Source organism: Lates calcarifer, linkage group LG17, assembly GCF_001640805.2.
Source record: "Lates calcarifer isolate ASB-BC8 linkage group LG17, TLL_Latcal_v3, whole genome shotgun sequence".
NCBI classification, from domain to species: Eukaryota; Metazoa; Chordata; class Actinopteri; family Centropomidae; genus Lates; species Lates calcarifer.
Window position 1 is genome coordinate 15993313 of NC_066849.1, and position 18339 is coordinate 16011651.

Below are 18339 nucleotides of genomic sequence, written 5' to 3' on the forward strand. Positions count from 1 at the left end.
TTCACTCTCCTTAATCTGACTCTCACCCAGTTCTCTCTTCTGATATTGTCCTCTGTTTCTCTCTCTCAGCAGATAGAAAAATACAGATCGTCCTCATCTGACCTTGGTTGACTTGGTTTTTGTCGTAAGAAGGGACATATTGAAAGCTACTTCACCTCAATGAAAGCATGGCTCAAAATAAAGGAGCCAGATTCAGTGATGATAAAAAGATATTGCTAAAATCTCATGAAATACCCCCATTACCTCTGCTAAGTGCTTTTATAAAACCTCAGTTGTGGCTTTATGCACTTCAGTTTGATTCTCCAATTTATCCATTCTTATTTATGTTGCTTTGGCCCACACCTTGCGGGCCATCTGACTGGTTAAGGTGAGTGCTCAAGCCCTTAATGTGCAATCAGTGTATTTCAGTGATATTCAGCTGTCTCCTGAGTGCTGGAGTATAGATCTTTGTAATGTTTTATTCAATCTCTGGAGTGTTTACTTCTTCTCTTTGATGTGGTGGATTCAAACTCAGGTGGCACCAAAAATCTCCAATGAGGACATCTGAATATTTAAGGCTGAAACTGTGTCCCGACACTTAACATTGTAGTACCATGCTTTAATATTGTGTTTATTTGGCAAACATTGACATAATAATATAATGTAACATTGTGTTTTGCTCTGTTACTGGCTCTGTTAGGGCTATAGGGGTTGAGTATTGGTCTATATTGTGCTTGAACATGTGGAGCTGTTGCTTTTCCCTTTTTTTTTATGAGTTGATGTTATTTATTTATTTGCCAACCACCTGTCTCAGAAGAAGCCATTTGGTGTGCCTTGTTGTATCTAAATTGGATTTAGATATAGCAAGGGTAAGATAATATGTTCAGTAAAACATGTCCAAATTGAGTAGGTCCATTAAAAAGTCCAATTGCATTTCTTAAAATACTCTGAGGGTGACCAGGTACAGGGTGGTGTTTGGTTTGGACAGTAAGTGAATGGGGCGGGTTTGTGGGGTGGACTTTAGAGGACATCCAGCATCTAGCAATCTAAATTAAAGGTGCTATGTGGAGTTTTCTTGTAAACAAACAAAACCTCTGTTTAAATTCAGTGTTTCTACCAAAAAATACAGTGGAAACCCTAACCCTAACTCCACTGGGTACCTTTAACTTCACAGCATCGCAGTCGGACACTACAGTGAGAAGTCACCGGAGTCACTTGCAGAGAGAATCTGTGCAGATGAAGTGATGAATGTTCCCACTGCACCACTCTCAGTAAATTGACCTCCAGAGCTTAAGTTCTGGATCTTTTGTTGGGACTGAACCACAGATGAATGCTAAGCAGCTAACTCACTAAAATAATCATCCATCATAAGTTAAACAACAACAAAAAAAAAAAAAAAAACACAAAAACAAACTTTATTTATTCTTTTTTTTTTTTTAACTTGCCTTGAAGGACAGTGAATTGATTGAATAACTCCAGCACCAGCAGTAAATAATCTGTTCCAGCCTTCTGGGCTTCAGAAGGCAGAAGTGTTTATATTGTGTACTGGCCCAAAGTTAGATTAAATTTAGAAATGACATTTCTTTCATAAATGCAATATTACTACCTGGCAGCTGCCATTTTCTAACTTAACCCTCGGGTTTAAGTCATTAACACAAAATCTATCAGTTCAATCTGATCTCATTTCTTTTTTGATGGTTCATGTTATTAAAATTCCCTTGTTATCCCTCATTAACTCTGTATTCAGAGTCTTTGAAGACAACTAATTGTTCTGGACGATTTCATGTTTTTTTCTTACAAGTTGTCAAGATTATTACTTTTCTTTCTTTAGAAAATATTGCTGCAATCATTTACCAAGTCAATGAGGCAGGAAAATTATTTCATTTCCAATCCATCCTGATAATGAAGAGGGAAAAAGAGCCTCCAGTCTCTGAATAAGCCTGAGGCAAAATGATTTCATGAGAGAGCTCCCAGTTTAGTGAGCTGTGTATCTCTTTCTCTAATCACACATCCTCATATGCTGATTGCCTATTCAGTGATCTGTTTGCCATTAGTAATCTAAGTAATCTCTTCGTCTGCCATTTTTAATGAACTTTCAGGAAATATTCCTCATTTCAGGTAGAGGAGAGATAGAGTTATAGGAGCAAATCATCAAATAGGGCACAGGTATCACATAACATTTGTGTTTTTCATGAATAATGAATCACTGCTGGGCAGAACCTGACAAGACTGGTTCATGTTAATAAGTGATCACACTGACCTTTCGATCTCTCTCTCACATGCACACATTCAATTTTCACAAGGTTCCACAAGGATTTATAAACAGGAATAATATTATGCACTTAATTTAAGTACATCAGTTAGATCAACAGTGTTAAGATGTTATATTTCCTCTGCATTGCCCACTACATCTGGAGGAAAAGATAAAAAGAAGACAATCTTGTATGAGTTTTATTTTTATTTTATTTTATTGTTTATAATTACTCCTATTGAGCTAGATAATTGCAGAAGAATGGCAATGTGTGTAATTTGCAGTGTAGGCTCAGACAGGAACATTAAGTCAGGAGCACTATTTAAATATCCAGGTCTGTCAATGCCGCTACTTACTGCTCAGTGACCAGTTCCAGCAGATGCAATTTTAACCTGACATTCAAGTTTCTATATGTACGCTTGAAGCTGTACTTCTTTTCTGAAATCCTGCTGTGAGCACAGCTACCTTACTACCTACCTACAACATCATGGCAGGGATCCAGCTTAACTCCTAGAAACATTACTTATCCTCAAGCTCTTGCAAACTGTAAACATTTCTGACACTGGGGACATTTAAATGTCCATACTAAAGTCACTTACAGTGCAGCACTTAGAGGGTGACACACTGAGCTGAGTTGTCAGAGTTCTTGTTTTGGGCACTATGTTATTGGCCGTGACAGCATGATAGCTTGTCCTTTCAGTAAAATCCATTATTTCTGACATTGCTTCACATGTCAGCTGGCTGAGATGTGTGGATGTTAGAGGTCGCAATGCCAATCTCAATGGTGAATGTGTCTGTCAAGAGTCCTTAAAGTTACATGAGGCACGCTCACACGTTGTGGCTGTCAGTGATGTACTGTACTGTAATGCACTGTACATGTATAAAGAATCTAGACTACAGATATGCTTTGACACATTGAAGGTTGATTTCAGTTTTTCTATGTAGGCCTTAGCCTGCTGTAAAATAAGCATTAAATATATAGGATGGGTTTTTTTTTTTACTGTCTGTATCCACACAACATATGTATGTGGTCAGCACCCAGCCAATATTATGAGCTGAAATGATTACCCTGCCACAATCTTAACCCCATGCAAGAGGCTTATGATGTAGTCAAATAACAAAGTTATTGCAATTGATAGAATAATCGGCCAACCACATGAGGTAACTGTGGTAGGTTGATTGAATAAGTTCACGTGAAAGCTTTTATGGGGCCAAAAGCATCAGTGAAATAACATTTATTTCAATTACACTTATACTGAACGTTGAAACTCAAATGTCCATTAATTACAGGGAATAGCAATCAGAAAAAAGGATTTTAAAAAAGGGGAAGAGAAAATTACAATTAGATCATAATTAGGAGTACAAGTATACACAAATAAAGGTAAAACTAACCTTTTATTATGTGTGGCATAATTGGTCTTTCTCCTAATACCTGTCATTACTGGGTGTTATCCTCTTAAAATAATTAAATAATTTTGAGAAAAGAAAAACTGAGAAGAGTATGAGAGTATATAATGTAATGGATGTAATGAGGTGCTGTGATCTTATCTTAAAGTAAAAGGATTTCAAAAATTTCAGTGAAGGCTAAGGTCGTTTTCTCAGTACTCATTTTCATTGAATAGGCAAAGCACGGCTATAACAAATGAAGTAAATGGTGGCTGAATTAATGACTTAAAGGAACACCTGGATTAAATGTCTGCTGTGAAAAAGGCCCATTTTCAGACAAAGTTTCTTTTGGTATGGAGGCAGAAGACAATATAGTAAAAGAAAATGACTCTGTGGACATAAAGCAGCATAAGGGAGTTTGATCTTTATCAGAGGTTGCATTTTATGGATGAGATGATATGTGGATGAGAGAGAGAAAATAATCTCTCCTGAGCCCTGATATGACCAGTTGTTACTGAGGTATACACAGTATACACAGTACACCAGTTTAGAGGTAGCTGCCAATGAATCCTTGACTCCTCCCATTCAAGAATCATCTCCGTGATTTTCCGACAGCAGCCTCAATATGTCTGTTCTTGAAATTGCTGCAAAAACCAGAATGTATATAAAGGAGACAAATCATAAAGCATGATAATTGGTGCCTGTTAACTGTGTCTCTTAAATAAAGATGGTTCACGGTGGTTGCTAATTTATGGACTGTAGTCCCAGAGCTGAGCTCGGAAAATATGTATACTACCGCAATTTGATTTTTCACACTTAATCTGTCATCCCTCCATCCAGAAGGGAAATAGATTTTCTGTTTTATTTCTTTTTCACCACTCAACCTGGATGACTGAAAAACTTCATAGACATATTTCACTGCAATACAGGACTTTACAGTACCAGCTGGTGGTATGTTAATGCTGCAGGACGTTTTAATAAATGAATGGTGTGTGCTGGGACTTTCATGAAAAATCTAATTAAGGTAATTAGAAAATGTCATAGGAATCGGCGTGGACAGGAAGTGCTACTCATTGTGTTATTGCAAAAAAAAAGTCTGCTATTTGCTAAGTAAGGTCAAGAATGACGCCCCAAATTATTTCTAATGAAATGGCTGATTTGATTCCTCGGAATCAGTTCAGCTATGGAACCTTTGACTTGACACATAATTTATCAGTCCAGATGCACTGGATGAATGAACAGGCACTAATTTGGCATTTAGTAATAAACAAAATTCTCATATAAATTTCAAAGTAATCTATCTAGTAGTTATAATAATATTTCAGTCCCGACCAAAGAGGTGGCACACTGACAGCGTCATCCCAAGAAGCTCACTGCTAGCAAAAAATGGCTAAAAATGAACAATTACTGGCAGCTCACCCCTACATATTCAAAAAGGGAATGCCATCACAAAGTAGACAATGGCTAAAAAAGATTTTGTTCAGTTGGGAGATCAGGGAGACGTGTTTTACCCCACAGGATCAGCACGTCAACTGGGCTCACGCAGATAGACTGATGTCATTCAGGATGAGCCAGTAGCCTGCTAATGCCCAAAACCATGGGATCGATTGCCACCCCAGTATGACACACCCCATTAGCAAGCTATACACATACAGCCACCTTGCACACCTCAAGCCATTTCCATTCAGATCCAGCTGATGCAAGACTCTGTCAGGAGTAGTTTATATGGCGGTTGATGTGTTAAATACGTGGGTTTGAGCCCATATCCTAGCAGTCACTGAAACGTTTTCCATGGTGATCACTGTCCTTGATTACTGGAGGGTATTAATATACAGTATACTGGTGCTTCTAGTCAGTGTCTGTGTCACAGCTGCAATGTCAGATACGTGTTACTCATGGGACATTTGATCAAGTCATGAGGGAGGGAAGGTAGTGGTGTGGACTGCACGAGCTAAAGGCCATATCATAAATATGAGCAGGATGTCAGATGGAGGCTACAGACACAATGCATTTTAATTTTCACTTTTCTCCCTCTCCCACCTTCAGAGGCCCTGTTTCGTACAAGGGAGGTGAGTCACAGGAGCGTTATACCTTGTCCATCAGTCGTTTGCTGTCGGGTAGGTCGGGTACAGAGGTTTTATGACAGCTGGAAAAGATGTTTTTGCAGCTCCCATTTGGAGTTTTCCCTCATGCAAAGTGGTGACTTCTGCACCCTGGCAGTTTGTCGATACACTGTATCTGCTTGGTTTATTTTGAGCAGCTGCCTGGTCTCTAATGGGTTCCCACAGAGCCATAACTGACCTCACCTTGACCTGCTCGATGATTCAAACAGCCTTTTCACTACATTTATTATTATCTTTGCTTCCTTTATTACTCTCCGCAGCACACAAATTAGGAAATCAAATCTAACTGAGAAACAATTGAAGGCCTCTCTGCTGAATCCCTCTTGTGGGCATAGAGTTAAACCATTAAGTGATCCCATTGAGATTACTTAACGCAATCCCAGCCATCTTTTGCTCCCTTTAAACCAAAGTGATTGGGCAGAAGAGAGGTTTGTGAAGTTTGTTGAGCGGCTTCTGAATCTTGACCTTAGCATCAATTATAAACCCTAGCTAAAGGAAAATGTGGTAAGTGGCTTCATGTGGAAAACCATAAGTCTTCAAAAGTACTCCCTGCTTCTGAAAAAATACCCTAGATTGTACTATGGCTTCTTTGTGTTCCTATCATCACTTCATTATGACACTGTACTTTATATTATCAGAATTTTTTCGCATTTTTTAGGTATGTCCACAAATACTGAATACTGCTTGTTTGTTTGTTTGTTTGTTTGTTTGTTTTCTTGTTTAGCCAGCTTATTTAGCTCTAACAGTCAAGATGAGCTGATGAGCTGCCTAAACAATCAAAGACGTTGAAGTTAGCTAACAGTAAATGACATTTATCATGTGGATTTTGGACACCAGAGAGTGGACTTCACATTTCACACTTAGTTCGTGTTCCTTAATTTAAATTGATGTGATATCCTGAGGTCCACTGAGCTGCTGCTGAGATCAGCTCTCAGGTTTTGATGACTGAAAAGGAAGAATTACAACAATTATGAATGGTAATTCATATTTTCAGCCCGTAGCTACCGGATCTGAGCAGCACTTAAAGTTATGAAATGTTTCCCACTGACACAATTAAGCACGACGCATGGGGCATGCATTCTTTTGCACACCCAATTTTTCATTTATTTAAATTTCATGAACTTCTAGAAAATACATGGCAACATTTTTCTTCTTTAAATATATAGAGGTCTCTTTTTTTCTGTTCTTTTGAAATTGAAATTTGAAATTTAGTTGAGATCTATAGGCTCTATGAAATCCTCTGTAGCTTAGTTTGACTTCTTCAAAGAATACACTACAATATCCTCTACATGTGGAGTTATGGCTTTGAAAATACAGTTAATAAAGCAGAAGACACTGCAACACCATCTGTCATCAATTTCATTAAGAAATGTGATAAAAATAAATACTGCTTTTTGAAAACACAACTCAAAACTCAATTAAATGCACTATTAACATTGAAGATAAGTCACATCATATTATTCAGTATGCCTCATAAATCATATTGGGGATCTTAGAAAAGATGATGAGGGAGTGCCCCCATAGTGCACCTGGTAGAGCACATCCCTCAAACAAGGCTGAGTCCTTGAATCCAGCGTGGGCCCTTTGCTGCACATCATCCCCCTCTCTCTGCTGCATTTCCTGTCACTCTTCATGTAAGAAAAGATGATGAGTGCTCCAATGTCACAAACTTGACTTTTTGAGAGACATTCGTTGACCCAACATGATACAGTGTAACCTTTGTAACAGTAATCATTCATGTCTCTACACACTGTACAGTTATGTGAATGAACAAAATTTAAAAAACAAGGAAAATTTGATTTATCTGAATAAGTAGGTCTAAGGGGATGGTTTGCCTGTGGCAGTACAATATCATGGCATTGAAAACATGGAAACATGATAAATAACATGCCAGGGGCATATTAATTAATCCCCCAAACTCGTACATGCAGCCAGACCATACATATGACCACAGAGTGTGTGCTCAGACGTCCTGATTCTCACATATGACATATCCTACAGTACTCCTGTTGTCTTTACTGCTGCATGGCAGTAATGAGTTTCCTTTACAGAATTTACATTCCTCTACAAATTCATGCCAAGGGAAGATACTAGTTCTAAACTGCGTGTATAATATTCTACCTGAATACCTGAACTGAACAAACTGATATTCTGCAGTTATTTCAGAATGAGCCACCTGCTATGCAGCTGTTCTGTACAAAAAGGTATAACAATTGCAGTGCCCTGTTAGAGCTTAAGCTTTGTGCTGTGGAGTGTGAAAGAAAGCCTTTACAACATTTTGTACTTTCTGTCAAACATATCTAAGGCTATAAGAACATATCTGTTGCAAGCTTGTAACATGGTTAAACTGCCAGCACTAAGTTAGTGTCAGAATGCATCTGACATTGTTTGAGCCAAACTGTCTAAATCCAACAAGTGCAATAGGCTACAATGCTGTCTTGAATTGCACATTTAAAGGATATAGAATGCAATTCTCTTGGGTACTGCACGGTTTTGCCTTTTTGTACTGTCCACTCAGTCTCACTTTTGTATGGTTAAAAAGGTGAAAAAAATGTGCCATTGTGAATTTCACAATACTGTACTCACTGCCTCTCAATGATTATTTAAAAAACTTACATAACAGTATCCTTACAACATCCATTCATCAGCTAGACAGTGCTGGCCACTGCAGTGCTACCATGTTTAGAACAATAACAGTTTTTTTGATATGAAACAAAACAAAAAAGTAATGACTTGATGAAGAAAGGTTTAGGAAATAAAAGTATATTTACAGGATAATGGCTTTTTCCAACCTCCATCAAAATAAATGTGTATTTATTGTGTCTGATCCACAGGTGTGTGACGTAGAAGGGGCTCACTGGTGTGTTCACTGGTAATTATTGCCACTGAACACTTCATGGTCCTGTCCTAGTCACTATGTCTATAAATGAATGATACAACAAACAATTCACATCCTGCCTCGTGGCCATGTTTATTGATGCCTGCTTTGGGTAATGCAGAGTCCAGAGGCTGCATTGACAGGGTTAGCTGCATATGGTTTCAGTCCTCTCAGCTTGACTTCCTGGCTCTGTAGATATTAGAGATCCGCCTGGAGCTGTTCCTGTTGATTTTGATCTTAAGGGTCTTTCCAGTGACTTGTTGTTTCTTCATAGATTTGGAGCTGAAAAAGTAACACGACTATTGATTTCTTTGTTTGTAAAGCAAGCTAGGCCTTGTTGCACTCATTGTATTTGCTGAGGTCCTGCTGTGCGGCATGATTTGGAATCCACACCCTGTTCCACTCAAGTGAAACACACTAAAGCAAAGTTATTTTTCATTTTTTTCCTATTTCATTCAGTTATCTGATATCTGTAAGACACTACGTTGTGGAAACAGGACTGTGCTCTTCTGAAAAATTGGCCAATATTCTCCTTAGGCCCTCCATTTAATGAAAGCAGCCAGAAATAGCACTGTCGAGGCTGCAATCCATCAAGACTTTGAAAGGGGAATATAAATGTCAGTATAGTGCACAGAAATGAAAGACACACAGGTAGGTAAAGAGAAAGGCGGTAGAATAAACTGAAGATACTAGGTATGATAGGCTGGCTGGCACATACAGTAACAAAAGCAGCTTCAGCACTGGTTGACCAGCTGACATTTTTCCTCTGGCTCTCCTGGAGGCGCTGGGGGAATGCTTTGTGACAGGTGGTCTAAGATGACTGCCGACGCCTTCGTGGCCCGCTGAACCTCAGGCTCCAGCTGCACAGGCAGTCAGCGCCATGTGGGAGCTGTGATAAGAAAATGAAGATCGCTGAAACACGCTCTGCATTAATGCATACGCACGCTTCCAGACAAATGCACACATCTGCCTGTGTTGAAAAACATCCCCGTTCAGCTCACAAGATGCACACACACACACAAAAGCAATATATGTACTGTGCCCAAACATCATGAAATAAATGTATAATCCATATAATATGCTGTTGACTGTAAGCAAACATGTTGACACAAGAGCTCTAACTGGGTGATAAGCTTTCAGAGGCCATCTGCTGAGAACGAGCTCTCAAGAGACTGTTGTTTCAAACAAATTTAAATGATGTTAACGTTCAGTTGATAGTGACAATAGTGATAATAATCAAAGTTGCACTAAACAATATTTTTACATGAGCAATGAGTCACGTGTTTAATGTGAATGTTATCTCGAGGCCATTTTCACATAGATCAGGTCTACACAGAGAAGCCCAACAATTCCCACCATGGGCAAGCATTAGGTGACAGTGGCCAGGTGAAAATTTTAAGAGGGAGAAACCTCGAGCTGAACCAAACTCAGGATGGGCAGCCATCTGCCCTGACTGGTCAGGTTAAGAAGGAAAGAGAGAGAGAGAGGGGGGAGTGTGAGGGAGGGAGGGAGAGAACAGGGGAAAGAGCCACATTAAAATTTATTTCCAGGATACTGCCAGAAATAATTGTAATCAATATCGAAGAGCAGGAACAGGCACAACTTCGCTGATTGAAGCAATGTGACAGTTTGACAAACACTTGTCGTAATAAGTCATGTCTTGTTAATTTGCTCTTTAGAAGAAGAGACAAAAGTCTGGCTGAGTAGGCCAACATGAGTTGCAAGTATATCTGTAATCAGTCTTCTTAAAATTGTGAATTTCAGTCATTAAACGCCTAACCAAAATGCAGAACCAAATGTTTACAATAATTTTCCACACATCTCTCCTGTATTTTTGCAGATCACAGAAAATATCCTGTCTGTATCTTATAAAATTTATTAAGTGCATTTTTAAGTTGCGGTCCACAGCCTCCTGCACCTTTAAATCACAGAAAAGATGACTGAGCATGTAGAGTCATGTTTGTGTTTGTTTTGAATAAATGTGTAATGAAAATGTCATCTCCCCAGAGGGTAACTCCATCGTAAATGGATGGATAAAGTTATGCAGACAGGTGAGACCCAGCAAACATAATCAACATTTCTGAATACATTGTTTCTAACCACTGTGAATGAATTGATTTTAATTTTTCACCACAGACTACTGTACAGGATATAATGCCAATAAAATACAAAACATGTGCATATTTATGTCAGATCATACCGTTGTACTGATATTGAATGTCTTGAAAGCTTCATGAAGGTTGGATTAATAGCAGTACTGTTGCATTAGACTGCATTAGTTTTGATTAGGTGTTCCTAATAAAGTGACAACTCACTGCATATGTATCAGTTCAAAGTTAAAAACGAAAGTTACTGCATTCTCGTTAACAATGCCATTATTGTATGTATATTGTCTGTACTATGTGTGTGTGTGTGTGTGTGTGTGTGTGTGTAATCCGCACAATAATATTACTTTGAACCGTCACTGGATTTTGAACTGCCTATAAGCTCATCTTGATGACTGGCGTTGTATTTTGAAAAGGCCAAACCGGATGTAAATGTTTTTACATTCCTGTGAGTTCAGATCCGCGAAATAATTGTGGTCCAACAGCACAACGTGTCACCCTCTTATTATTCACCTGGTGTTTTCACACAGCCTGAGGTAGGTTTACTAACACGTGTCCAGTAACAATGAGATGTCTGTCTTCCTTTTTTTTTTTTACTTGGCTGCCTTTTCATGCTGGAAATAAACCAGAACTAACGTAACCGTTCAATCGTAGACTGCATATTAATGATCAACTCGTAGTTTAGGAAACTTGCCATTCATTCAGTCTGTGTGTCAGTCAGTCAGTTTTTAAAAACCTTTAATCCTCTCACTTGTTTTAACAGACACAGCAGTGACTTGTGTGCAGTGAGGTATATTTGTGCAGTCAATGGCGACCTTTTATCTTGTCTACCTCCTGATTTTAACAGTCGCAGAGGGACACGGTGACATTTGAATTGAAGTGAACGTTTGACTCCAATATGTCCACCTTGCAAAAGAGCACTATAAATATTGAAACAATCATCAACATTGAAATGGTGCTGCACGTGTGACAAATATCCCAAGTGACGCGGTAGTTATGTTACAGAGGATCTCAAACTTGACGTGCAAACAGGTTGCATTTTCGGTGTCACTGATTTATTATTTAAAATTCCCATCACAAGTTTCCAGAGTTCGAGATGTCATCTTTTATTTGCTATGTGGTTTGCAAAAAAAAAAAAAAAAAAAAACAGACCAGCCAAAGTAAAAGGTTTTATTTTTTAATGATAGAGACTAAGTAAAAGTGCAAATCTTCATGATGGAGAAGCTAGACTTGTGCTGTTCTTATTTGATAAATTACTTAAAAGCAATGGAGTATTAAAATCGTTGTTAATTAGTCAACTGTTGATCCAAAATTTGATTAATTCACTAACCATTTCAGCTCTATTAGGAAAGCTATTTAAATGACCCTATAACACCAACAAATAATTGCATAATTGTATTCCTAAAGGGACATGCACCTGACTATGAGATTTATTTTAAAGTATTATTGATTACTATGATTCTTTTGTGTTTTGTAGATTACTGCATTAAAACTTTTTTTGATGACTTTTGACTTCTGATGACATTTTTTTTTTTTTTTTTTTTTTTGTCATTCAGCATTGATGTCAGCCAAGCATGCCAAGCCCAACTTCAGTCAATCTCAGGTGTCTGAGGTGCTGAAGAGGCTCTTCAGGGTGACGGCATCAGAAATTCGCTCTTTGCCCAGCTACGATGACCAAAACTTCCACGTGGTGCCAGTGGACGGTGGTGAGTACGTCCTAAAGATCATGAATGCAGAGGACAGCAAGAACCCCGCCCTGATTGAGGTGCAAACGCATGCCATGTCCTTCCTGTACCAGAATGGACTTCCTGCCCAAACAGCCATGCCCACTGCCTCAGGGCAGCTCATGAGTCTGGAAGAAATAGGTATGTGTTGAATCACACCATCCACAATAGTGACACCCATCGTGTACAGTGTGTGTTTGTACATTAAATTAATTCTGTCTCAGTTGATGTCAAAATGTTTTAAAGCATTTTCTCTGTCAGCACTGAGTTATGAGTCACTCTTAAAATGGAATTTTGATGTCATTTATATGGAGTTAACCAGAAATTAGGGGAAATTGTGGGGAAACAGTTTATACTGATATGGCAAAGGCAGTTAATAAGCTTTCCGATGCCATATGTAAAAACAGCTGTCATTTCATATCATATGACATGGTGTGCTGTCAATGTGTAGTGTGCTTTGACGTTGTATTTGTGTTGTTTGTCTCTCTTTGTCTGCCTGCCACTAAAACATTTATTCATTTACATTTGATGAAAATCTGGCAACTTCAGATAGTTGATTGGAACAGATCTACGAAACAGATCTGTGTGTGTGTGAGAGAGAGAGAGAGCATGCTGAATAGTTGGAATTAGCCCCAGTCTAGGTGCGGTTCCAGGGAGCTCATAAAGATAAGTTATGAGCTTCTTGACCATTGGAGGAGGTACACTGGCATGTCCTTCCTCGAGGCAAGAGGGTCAATTTCTCTTTACTATTAATATTCAAACATTCTAGTAATAAGTTTTCCGATGAGCAAGGTCAGAACATACAGGTCATACTTTATGAGGGCTAAGAGTGAGGGAAATGGTTGAAATAGTAATCCTGCATTTACCTTTGGCAGATTGTGGCTATGGCTGCCAGAAGTACCTGGTGCGGCTGCTGACTTATTTGCCTGGAACTACAATTTCCAAGGTTCCTTTGACACCACAGTTATTGTATGAAACTGGCAAGACAGCAGCCAGAATGGACCTAATCCTGCAAGAGGTATAATAATAACACAGCTGTGAAACTTTTCATTTGCCTTGTTTTGTAATAGCATTAAAATCAGTTTTGAAAATGCCTGGAGTTTTGTAAGAACCAAATTCTGCAGGTGAAAAAACAATTCTGGTATTTTTCTGAACTGGAGTTCTTAAGTGATGAATTTACAAACCACATCATTATGCTACTTCAGTTTCACTCATGTTTTCGTCACTTTTCGTCAAACACGAAACTAAATATGTGGAGCTGCTAAGCTTTTAGTCAGTGTTTTGTACTTTTTCTTCTGCCTTCTGCTTCTCAGTACTGTCACCGTTTTTTTTTCCCCCAGATGGAACACCCTCAACTTAGTGTGCTGCAGAGGGAGAACTTCAAATGGAGTCTGTCAAATTTTACCATGCTGGAAGCATTCCTCAGTGTATTAGATGGAGATCCTCTTCAGGAGGTGGTTAAGTCTGTCATTCATCAGTATAAGAGCTCTGTGGTACCGAAACGCTCTGGTTTCCGCAAGTGTGAGTGTGATATCTGCTCATTAGATTTTCTGCTAAATACTTTTGATTTTCCTGTGGGACATACTCTTTATTATCACTATTGTCATTGAGTCAAATGCTTTTTTTCTGTGAAAGTGTTTAAATCAGTATGAGTGCACTTTTTTGATATCTCTAAAATATTTTTGTGTGTATTTAAAGTCATGCAAACACCTCCCTTGACACAGTGGGAACCTTAATAAAATAGTTCCCATTGACAGCTTGGATACAAGCAATACATGAGCGATCATGTATTTCAGTTCATATAAACGACAACGTGTATTTATTTATTTTCCAAGGCATTAACCATGGCGACTTCAATGACCTCAATGTGCTTGTGCAACCTGACGAGAGCGACGGCTACAAGATTTCTGGCATCCTTGACTTTGGGGACATGAACAGCGGCTACTACATCCACGAGCTCGCCATCGCTATTATGTACATGATGACGGAGCACCCGAACCCCATTGAGGTGGGTGGACCAGTCCTTGCGGGCTGGGAAAGTGTCCTTCCTCTCAATGAGGCGGAGAGAGAATGTCTCTATGTGCTGGTGCTGTCCCGTTTCTGCCAGTCTTTGGTTTTAGCTCGCCACTCTGTGACCTTGCATCCAGAGAACGCAGAGTATCTGATGATTTCATCCAAGAGGGGCATCTTCATTCTCCGTCAGCTCTGGGAGCTCAGGAAGGAGCAGGTGGAGAAGGTGTGGTTTGAGAGTGCTGCCCAGTTCAGTGACAGAAAGTGACAGTAAGGGAAGCCATTCACAAATTTGACAGTGTTATGATCATGACCTGAAAACACCTGTATGTATTTTCACAGTTAAAATTACCCTTGATGGTAACAATGGATTATGTACTTTAGTACAAGTGCAATATAGTGAGTAACTCCATAAGTAATTCAGGACTCATCGTGCATAGTAATTAAGTGAACAATACCTAAGCAGTCACTATTTTTAAGAAACTGAACCATGTTTAATAAGTGCCTAAAGTCAACAGGGATTATACACATCACAGAGATTGTGTACCAAGGTGCTCTTCTGAGTGGTAACAGGCCACTTGGATGGATAGTGGACTAATTTTATCACATCTGACCAAACCAGATATGATTTACTAAAGGCAGGTAAATCTAAATGGTGCAGGCAATGTCTGAGTTAGAAATCCTTCCCTATTTACTACAGAATGCAGTGTATTTACTGTCCATCAATTTCATGTTTTCGCGCTGGCGATAGCATGCCTTCCATCTGTCCATTTGTCTGTTCGTCGTTCCCTCCCATTTTCTTGAACACAATATCTCAGGAACACCTTGAGGGGATTCCTCAAGCACGAGCGTTGAGTTGGACTCATGGATGAATTGATTCAATTTTGGTGGTCAAAGATTGAGGGATGATGTGATTGTATTTTGTATCCAAAAGTCAATGGTCAACTTTACTGTGACTTCATGCTGTATTGATTTGTAAGAGTCCATCCTCTTCACTTGCTGAGTCTGTAACATAATGTAATGATGCCTTAAGTGGGTCCAGATTTTAACAGTTTAATACTTTTATACTGGAACAGTTATCTCAATAAACAAAAGAACAATTTCTTAAAGAGTCTGTTACAGTTCTTCTATATGGTAACTTACGTACCATGTATGTGTGTGTTGGTGGTGAGAGACCATTACACTACAACTACAGTACATTATTAGTTTTTGACCCTAGTCTTATCTCTTGTGAACTGATAAAGGCTTAGTTGTTAAAATAGAGCAACATGTGTGTGATCTAGACAGAAAGGTATAATTCTAACTATGTATGTACACTCACCAAGCACTTAATTAGGAGTGCTATACTAATACTGAGTAGCGCCTCCCTTAGCTCTCAAAACAGCCTCAGTTCTTCGTGGCATGGATTTCACAAGATGATGTAGAATTTCCTTTGGGATTCTGGTTCATGTTGACATGTCTGCATCACATAACGTCTGCAGATTTGTCAGCTGTACACTCATTCTGCCAGGCTGCCAGGTTCTATTGGATTCCAATTTGGTGACTAGGTAGGCCATTGGAGTACATTGAACTCACTGGCATTCAAACATTAACCTTCCCTGACCCTACCTTCTGCGTGCCTCAGCAGAAATCAAGATTTACCAGACCAAGGTGTGTCCACTGCAGCCTCAGATGTCTGTTCTTGGCTGGAACCACATGTGGCCCTTGAGATCGTTATCTGAGTTACCGTAGCTCCAATGAGTCCAGCCGTCCCCCTCTGACCTCTCTTACCAACAAGGTGTTTCTGTCTGCAGAACTGCTACTTGATGTTTTTTTTGTCTTTTCACATCATTCTGACTAAACCTGTTGTGTTCAGTTTCAGAAATATTCAAACCAACCTGTCTGGCATCAAGAAGGTCACTGAGATCACATTTTTTTCCCCCTTATTCTGATGTTTGATGTGAACATAAACTGAAGCTTCTGACCCATATCTGCATGAGTGTATGCATTTCAGTGCAGCCACATGAATAGCTGATTAGATAATTGCATAAATAAGCAGGTGTACAGGCATTCTCTCCTTGACAGCCTGTCATCATAGCTCATCTGATTCCTGCCAAGGAAATGGGAGATCTTGTGTCTGAAAATGAGGCTTTCTTCCCGGAAGACACAGAAACTCATCAGAGTACAACCCTAATAAATAATAAACACCAAAACTTTAAGAACTTAATGTAAGTCAGAATAAATGTGACATAGAGACAACATTCTTGACACATGCAGCAATTTTTTCTAGGTTTTCTAGAAATTTACAAGCAGGAACTGCTTGTAAATTTGCTGTGTATCACTACTGTGTGACCACTTTTAACAGTCTCGTTCATAAATAACTTGAGCCCTGCACGGAGGAGCAGGTTTACTGTTTTATGTTTCTGTGTTGTCTGGTAAATAATTAATTTGCACAGTTTTTGGCGTGCATTGTAAAACATCTTTGGAACTACTACATGTGTAAGACAAGTCAGTGTAGTTACCTACTGCCTATTATAGAACATAAACATGTACTAACATTAAAAAACTCTATTTGAGTAGAATTAAAGAAGGCTAACTGTAGACTTCCCTCTGTCTGTTTCACCACCGCATACACAAATGCAGATCCACATACACAAAAATGCTGTCAGTTGTTGACATTAACAGGGTGTCTCCACTATAGCCACTAGAGGGTGCAATTCATTTAAACCTACAAGCTGGAAATTAACAGTCTCAGTAGGGAGCTGGATGTGTGAGATTTTAATTGCTCATTATAAGGTGCCACGCTGAACCTGAAGTTATCTGGCAATTTAGTAACTCATAGAGTGTTTCTGCAGTATATCTTTACACTTCTGTTTACATCTGGATTATGGGTTGTGCTTTTAAATTGAAATGAAAATTGTTTACTTCTTGCTGACACAAATGTGTAACAAAATTGTTATCCACGGTTGCACACATTGCTCTAATCCAACATGATCCAAAGAAAACAGCACACTTAGCCATCTCAAAACAATTTGGGCAATCCAGCAAAACTATATGCAAATACAGAAATCTCTTAATGCTGCTTTCTTGGAACAAAGAACCTGAGTCATTTCACTGTTTGCTGGTGTCTTACAGCAAAGAGGTTCATCACATTCAATTTCTAACATTTTAGTTGCAACTCCTGGTACAAATCTGTACAAGTCTTGGCTGATCTTTATCACTGTCTATAAATTACGAATGAATTTGCACCTTTAAAACATGTAATGTAACTCACTGACTTTTAAGATCACCAAGCTTTACATTTTAGAGCATTTAATCTGCAGAATGTCCTTACCCAGGATCTACATTTATTTCACTTTTGACTTTCTTATTATGATCTACTGTTTATTTTTTCTAGGAAAATGCTTTAAAAACCTGTTGGATCAAGTGTTTCACTACTGTATATCCCGCTGCCTTCACAGGTCTGGATAAAATCTGGTGTAATACTGCCCTCAGGTGGTCCTCATAAACTCCTACTTCCAATGGAGGCAGCATCGCCTTTAGGGAAAAAGAAAAAAAAAAAACTCAACCCCTCATGTACATCAGGTACAATTTTAATGAAATGTATATTAATACTGTCTATGGTAGCATGCCCAACAGTAACTTAAAAAGCACTTAAGAGGAACCATAAATTTACAGCACAGTTCAAGAAACTCTTTCCTAGATATGGATTAATATCTCAGTCGGACAGGTGAATTATGTAACTGCCATTGTATTCACAGTATTACATAGTCAGAATTCTTCACAGGACAAGTCTGATGGCACTTGGAGACAGAAAACCTACCCCATGTTTTTTGCCTTTATTAACTTTTAAGTTTTTTGCCTTCATTGAGTTTTAAGAAAAACACTAGGGCCATGTGATCAG

General features: G+C 38.8%; 1 protein-coding gene across 3 annotated transcripts; it reads left to right on the forward strand.

Annotated features, from left to right (window-relative positions):
* The first annotated feature begins 11148 nt into the window (after positions 1–11148).
* hykk.2 (hydroxylysine kinase, tandem duplicate 2) lies at positions 11149–15565 on the forward strand. Of its 3 annotated transcripts, none has more exons than XM_051077324.1 (6): positions 11149–11258; positions 12279–12587; positions 13322–13464; positions 13787–13967; positions 14282–14458; positions 14594–15565. In XM_051077324.1, exons 2-6 carry the CDS (start codon positions 12284–12286, stop codon positions 14722–14724), a joined length of 936 nt encoding a protein of 311 aa, XP_050933281.1. In that variant the 5' UTR covers positions 11149–11258; positions 12279–12283; the 3' UTR covers positions 14725–15565. The 3 variants fall into 3 exon arrangements, with proteins under 3 accessions (XP_050933281.1, XP_050933282.1, XP_018528609.1); XM_051077325.1 differs by having other exon boundaries at positions 12279–12428; positions 12521–12587; positions 14282–15565; XM_018673093.2 differs by having other exon boundaries at positions 14282–15565.
* Positions 15566–18339: the final 2774 nt, after the last annotated feature.

Bases quoted from the DNA above. Each gene is read 5' to 3' on its own strand.
- hykk.2 (XM_018673093.2), top strand. From the start codon at position 12,284: ATGTCAGCCAAGCATGCCAAGCCCAACTTCAGTCAATCTCAGGTGTCT. The intron at 12,588-13,321 runs GTATGTGTTGAA...TACCTTTGGCAG, and splicing joins CATGAGTCTGGAAGAAATAG to ATTGTGGCTATGGCTGCCAG. The intron at 13,968-14,281 runs GTGAGTGTGATA...TTATTTTCCAAG, and splicing joins ACGCTCTGGTTTCCGCAAGT to GCATTAACCATGGCGACTTC.